Source organism: Merops nubicus, unplaced genomic scaffold (genome assembly GCF_000691845.1).
Source record: "Merops nubicus isolate BGI_N331 unplaced genomic scaffold, ASM69184v1 scaffold4009, whole genome shotgun sequence".
NCBI classification, from domain to species: domain Eukaryota; kingdom Metazoa; phylum Chordata; class Aves; order Coraciiformes; family Meropidae; genus Merops; species Merops nubicus.
The window spans coordinates 81,244-88,311 of NW_008628896.1; the positions used below are offsets into that span (position 1 = coordinate 81,244).

At 38.9% G+C, this 7,068-nt stretch overlaps 1 protein-coding gene across 1 annotated transcript in view; it reads right to left on the reverse strand.

Annotated features, from left to right (window-relative positions):
* Window positions 1-3,955: 3,955 nt before the first annotated feature.
* Window positions 3,956-7,068, reverse strand: part of LOC103779181 (nesprin-1-like) — a gene marked incomplete at its 5' end in the record, with an annotated part of 44,046 nt that continues 40,933 nt past the window's right edge. The window contains one exon of the mRNA XM_008946802.1: window positions 3,956-4,283. Coding sequence (XP_008945050.1) covers window positions 4,043-4,283 — 241 coding nt within the window. The remainder of the gene's footprint in view (window positions 4,284-7,068) is intronic.

Consider the following 7,068-nt stretch of genomic DNA (forward strand, 5'->3'; position numbering starts at 1 on the left):
TTTACCAGGATGCCACTGGTTGTGGTGCTTGACAGAATTCTGGCTGTGGGTTTTTACCCCCCATCCCTACAGTTTCCCCATTTGCCCTAGTTCATGCTGTGGCAATCAGTGCATACGTTTATACTCCACTGGGGTTTGCAATTCAAGCTAGACCTTCAAGTCAGTGGTGCTCTTGTGATGGAGCGTATTTTAACAGGATCCTGTGATGGGCCTGGCCCTTTGTTACCATTTTGACTTCTTTTTAGGATCAAGATCCAGTTCTGAAAAATCACATTTGAAGTTGTAATGGAATTGGTTCAGGGCCAAGAAATTCACTTTTGGGGGAACATATTGCTCAGATCACTTTAACTGGACAGGTGTAGATTTTGTCTAGAGTTGAGACTGAAAGTTCCTGAAGAAAGAAGTCCAAAGTGGCACTCAAGAAATCCTCTAAGCTACTGGCATAAATGTCCTGTGATTACCTTGAGACATTAGCTTACACACTGACATTCCTATCCTTGAAGTTATGGGACATTTACAATATACAAGCAGGCATTTTTCTTGTCTATGACATTTTCCTAATGTGTGTCTCTCACTGTCTGTGACTGCCTTATTCACAAGTATTATAGTGAGTTTGTTGCTTACTGGGAAAATTGCTTTGTGTGAGCAGATCACTCAGGGTCAAAACAAAGTTCTCTATATCCAAGTTCTCTTTCAAATTAACAGGCAATACCTTGAAAATACAGTTAGCTCTATGCCTAGAGCTCAGAGTTTGAGGCTATAAACAGCAGCAGCTCTGCTCTGAATGGAAGCAAGGTGCAGCAGGTACACTCTGCCTGCAGACTAATCAGCAGGGCAGAGGTGAGACAGTGGGTGTATGCCCTGCAGGTAATCATCAGCCAAAAATACACTGAATTCAAAAGGGCTGCTGCCACTTGATGATGTGACCTTTCAAATTCTTTACTTGCCTTAATTATCGTCACTTCTTTTCCCCCTTAGCCTTAACTCTATTTAAGGAATTAATTATTAAAAGTTCCTATGATTTTGCAACAGCTTTTTCTTGCCTAGTTAACCAGCTTAACTTCCACTCCTCTGGCAGTTCATCACTTTCTCATACTCCCTAGACCGAACTTTTCAAGAGGTGAGAGGAAATAAAAAGGCATGACAAACATCATGAACAAGATGGAACCACTGCCCCCTGATGCTTCACTTTAGAGACTGCTCCCCAAAACTTATCTGGGAGCTTGAGTGAAGTGTACAAATTCTGCTTTCCTTCTGTAGAACACATGCCATTCCTCCCTAGGAAGGTGGGGAAAGCATTTGAACAACCAAGGTGAGCAGGGGCAACAAGAGTGACAAAATAGCTGGCAAAATTTAAATGTCAGTATGCAATTCAAGGCATGCCAGTTGCTACCCTGTAAACTTTTGATAAAGTACTTTATTAATTGCATCTGGCATCAATCAAACTTTGTTCCTTGCACTCTTCTCTCCTAACCACCTTTGTTCAAACCTCCCTGCCTCTCCCTCAGTTTTTAAATATTGTAAGAAATGAACACAGGTTTTACCTGCAACTTTTTGCCTGGTTCCTTCAACAGATGCTCTACCGTAGGTTGATCCAGGGTATCTACTACCCTTTAGATAAAATCTACTTCCATGAGATTATCAATAGTTGGCTGGAAAATAGGAGGCAAAGTCAGGCTTAGATCCTTATTTCTCACTAAATTAGTCTTTTTACTCTTTACAGTGTTTTCTTTTAAAAGATAACAAAAATATCTTTCAACAAAATATTAACAACCAAAACCAGGGACTAGCTGATGAAAGGATGTCTAAAGCATGCAGAGCTCTGGCCTAACAGGTCTGAGCAAGCTACCAAATTATTCATAGGTGCACTGATTACAAGTGACTAAATTATGTCACCAAAGAGAAACTTATTAGAAAAGAGAGGAGGGGTCAATTTTATGTAATCTATCAGGCCTGTTACAAATAACAGCAGAAGTATGTTCCTTATTTTGTCTACTTAGAGTAAGTGATTGTGAATGCTAATCTAGCCTAGCATAACTTCTGAATACCCAATGGAGGAAACTAAGCCTTGAAAAGCATAGATATTTGTGTCAGTCCAATGCTGGGTCTCAGATATTGACGGTGCTTTGTTGATATACAAAGTCCCTTTCAGAATAATGTTACCGTTACACTTATCTAGAAAGAAAGCTTTATTTTGGCTCCTCCAAGTGCTGGAGTTCAGGTTGTAGGACATTACTTCTCACTGCCCTCCCCTCATGCTAGTTCAAATTATGACATCCCAGAAAAGAAATCCTATGTAACAGCAACTAATGTGCTTGTATTTTCTTCTGGCTTTTTATTTCTCTTAGGTAGGCTGATATATTCTAAGTAAAACCATTTAGCTTGGAAAAATGCACATTGTGTGTCATGGCTTGAAATCCCCAAACTTATTAAGCAGTGCTAGTTTAGGGCCATGCTCTGTATATTTTTAAAAGCAAAAAGACTTCTGTTTTGGTCGAGTTCTGACTGACAAGCTGGGAAAAATGTCTGCCATTACTCAGCCCGCAAGTTTTCTGCAGTATTTCTGGAAAATTCATGAGTTTTAAATTTGTTCTCTTTTTCTGCTATTTATACTTATGTATTGGGCATATTCCACTAGACTAACAACTGGTCAAGCATAAACATCCATCCTGGTATTAAGATGCTATGGAGAATATTAACAAGCTTCCAGTACACCCACAGGAAAATATCTGCTTCAGTGTAGACTGGTACAACCTGAATTGACAAAGGTTGCACATGAGTGCATACACACACACACAGAGAAATATAGGTTTCAAGAAGCAGCTTGAGGAAAAAAAAACCCTGCAATGACCAATCATTAATACAAAATATGAACAGCTTTCAGTATTAGCACAACTTCTTATGTGATACTTTCCCATGTATTTTATAATTTGTCAAGTTTTCCACATTTTCTCATTCAAACATATACCTAATACCGTTAATTTGTTATAGCATTTAAAAATTCTTTTTAGAAATGCAGCATATGTACATCTTCTAATTTTTTATACCATACATATTTCATTCTAAACTTAGAGGTTTCCATAGTTGTCATTAAAAAGCACGTAGACAAAATATTTTATGATATCTATAATAAATGCAAAGAAATTAATACAAACAAAACCTGGCTTAGCAAACTGTACATACATAAATATGTTCTTTGTTTTTCAACTTTGACATTCAACATTTTTCCTCATAAAACCTTTTATGATCTTATTTATTACATCCATTAAAAAAGTGCTTCTCAGATTTACACCCTGTGCATCCAAAACAGAAGTTAGAACACCATGCCCAAAACAGAAACCACAAGAAATAATACATTGCCATACAAGATCTTCTAAAATTGTATGTTACAAATACTCTAAAATTTCTTTAGCATTGGTTATTTTGTATACTGTAGATACTAGAGGGTATTTAACAAAGAGTGGCTAATGGCTCATTTAGAGCAGCACACTGGAAAGGATCTACAGTATCAAGTCCTTGGCTATGCATAGTAGAGGGCAATGACCTGGATATAAGGTGGCTAAAAAATTCTGATTTCTGGACAGAAGGACATTTCTTAGTCCTCCTAGTCAAAACCTCCATAGTACTCAAGATGTGAGTATTGAAACGATGCTACTCAGGTAATATGCTGTGCAGTTTGATACTGATACACTGATGCGTTACTGAGTACCAGCAGAGAATGATATGGACACAACAGTGGCTAAAACAGGGAGGGAGCCACACCAAAGCCTGTCACCCTTTAAAACCATCCTGCCTCCCAGCTAACACTCCAGTGAGGTCACCCGCTGTCTCATAGGTCTCCTTCACAACGGAGGTGGACCATTCATGTATTTTAGCATAGGGTGGAAAGAGCGGGCGAAGTTGTTTGCCATAGTACAGCTGTAGTCCTCCTTGGTCATTGGCACCAGGCAGGTGAGCCCCACCAAAGCCTGTCACCCTTTAAAACCATCCTGCCTCCCAGCTAACACTCCAGTGAGGTCACCCGCTGTCTCATAGGTCTCCTTCACAACGGAGGTGGACCATTCATGTATTTTAGCATAGGGTGGAAAGAGCGGGCGAAGTTGTTTGCCATAGTACAGCTGTAGTCCTCCTTGGTCATTGGCACCAGGCAGGTGAGCCCGATCAGGAGCAGCAAGAGGAGCTGAAGTGGCAGAGCAGCTCTGAGGACTCTGAGGAAGAAGGATGGGTGCTGCCACGCTGGCCTGGCCTCAGAAGGGGAGGAACCTGAGCCACCTTTTGTGGACCTGAGAAAAGAGGATGGACAGGTAAATACACTGAAATGTCACTGCAGTGCAGGTTGCCCTTGGGAAGTCAGCCTTCCTGGTTTAAGAATTGTACACACTTTGATTGACAACTGCAGAGGTATTTTTCACTGAAGAATGTGCTCTTAAGAGACCACGTATATCTAGACTAGGTAGGGAATCACCAAATGATCACAATAGAATGAGCTTTGTGATCCCACAGCCCCTTCATCAATTATGGGCAAAATTCTCCACTTAAAGCACTGTGCTGTAGAGAAGGAGAAAATAAAAGGTGGCCCATACCTGTCATGTATTCTATGCACAGTGTTTAAAAAGGAAGCCTCCTCATTTAAAATGACAGTTGCATTTGATTTGCAGAAGTTTCTACATTCATTTCTGTGCATAGTATCCACAAGGGTATAATGCATTAAGATGCAGTTACATCAATTTTCAATTAATTAATACACCAATATGCAGGCAATGAGTACTGATTTTCTACAAAGTACATTGTATTTTGAATCTTGCACTGGACCAGCAGTTAAACTGATTTGCTCAACTGACTTGATACAACCATTTTCCAAGTTATTTTCTCCCTTGTGTTTATGGACACGACTTGAAATGGCACATATCTATTACATGTCTATGGGAGAGGTGAGACCTAATGCAAACATTTCCAATTGAGACATGTCAAATTAAACACAAGAATCCAATCTATTTTTTTTAATGAAAGATAAAGACATAGTTTTCTTATTTTCATTTTTGACTGAAACTGTTAGAGCTTTAATGTAGGGATGACAGGTTTTGAGATAAGTGGAGGACTGAAAAGAGTGATATGCAAGTTAAAATTGAATGGTCTCAGTGTGCTAATTAAATGGTATGGGAAAGCGTTGTATTTTCACATGAGCCAACAATGGATGAGCTTGGAGCCTTCAAATAATTTGCTTCAAGAACTCTTCCTTTAAAACATTAGGTCATGCAATTTGTCTTAGATATGGTACTATAAAAACACCCACATGGCTGATAGGAGTACGAAGCTCCAGAAAATCTGCAGCAGTTTGCTAGGGTTTAAGAGATAAAAATGCTCATAAGGATGGATTTAGTCTCAACTTGAAGGTGTGGGAAATCAGGTTTGTTGGATGAGTTCAAATGCTTGCCAGTAAAGTAATGGGCAATGATTCCTTCAGTCTCCCTAAGTGAGGGAGTCTCCCTAAGTCTCCCTTAGTGCCTTCCCCTTGTCTTTTTGATCCTGTCTCGCAGATGAATCTGAACTGGTGTGAGAAAGTATGCAAAACCCAAAACATCATCTTCAAAACTGTGCCAGGCTTGACAAAGGTCCTCTCTCCACATGCTCACAAAAGAATTCTTTTTATGCTTGAGATAGTTTGCATTGTCTTGTTCATACATGTGCATCATCCCACTATGAAGACTTCAGGAAAGTCAGACAGAATTGCTAAAGTCTAGATGACCAACAAGTACATAAACACTCTTGTATGCTAAATTATTAACTTGACCTAAATATCCCATGAAGGAGTGATGACTGAAACATCAGATCACATGTTTGAATCTATGTTACTGCAGCATGGATGGAAAGCTGCTTATCACATAATGTAAGATTGTGTATTATAAAGAACATATTGAAAGGATATGGTACATTTAACAGCATCAGAGCATTCCATATTAAAGTTCAATTACATCAGGACTTCTACTGTCTGAGAATGCCAAGACAAAAAGTTAATGGACTGAGGTAGGAACAAAGGGAACAAGGAGTGCTTAATTACCTTCCAAGCATTTGATTGCACAGTCTAACCTATTTACAAGGCTCTCATTGTACAAATGTTGTTAATCCTAATCCAAAAAGGCCACGTTTCTGCACTTGGTAACTGCTGTTTGATAACAAGAGAAGTCTGGATTTTCTTCACTGACTCAGAGTTACTCTGGGGCAACACTGGGTACCAGAAGAGGAATTTCCAGAAAGCAGAATCAAAAGGAAAAAGGCAAACTTAGCAACTAATTTGTCTTTTCCTATAACTTTAGTAGCACAATCCAGCACTTTTTGCTTCTTTTTATTAAAAAAAAAAAAAAGTGCTATGTGTAAACCACATAGCTGATCTCAACAAGGAACAGAAATTTTCTTTCAAAAATTGAAACAGTTCATGGCAAAGTTTCTCAAAACACTTTTTCTGCAGTGAAGCAGGATGTTGAAGAAAGAATAGTTTCTAATACTTCATGGCAACAATTTAACAAACAAATAATAAAACATTATGAAAATATTTTCAGAGGGGGGAGTTCTAAAAAGTTCAAGTGCTGTACTGCCTGTGTTTATTGCAGGTATTCTTCTGTAATCTACATAATTGGCTGAAAAATGGAGTATCTCAGTTTAGAGTGCTTAATGGATTTGGTAAGGAGAGATGGTTAAAAATTACATTGTTAATAAAACAGGTTTGCTATTCATAAAGGCCAGAACTCCTGTTTACTCCAGCAGGAGAAGGTATAGCTGAAGCACTGTATGACACTGGAGAAAAATAGGATTTCTTTTTCTTGACCTTGCATCTTTAGCTGGCTCTCTTATGACTGTTACATCATTTGTCACACTGGCCCCTGTTTGAGAAAGGAAGGAAGTAAGACCATCTGTGACTCGATCCATAAAAAAAGAGAGGCACAGCTGCAAACCTGGCCAACAGTGAGCTTCTTCATGTCAAGAAATCTCATAAATTAACCTAAGAAGTGCACACCGTAGTTACCTTTACTTTGGCAGTTTATAATGTCAGTGAAATTGGAACTCTTTCCA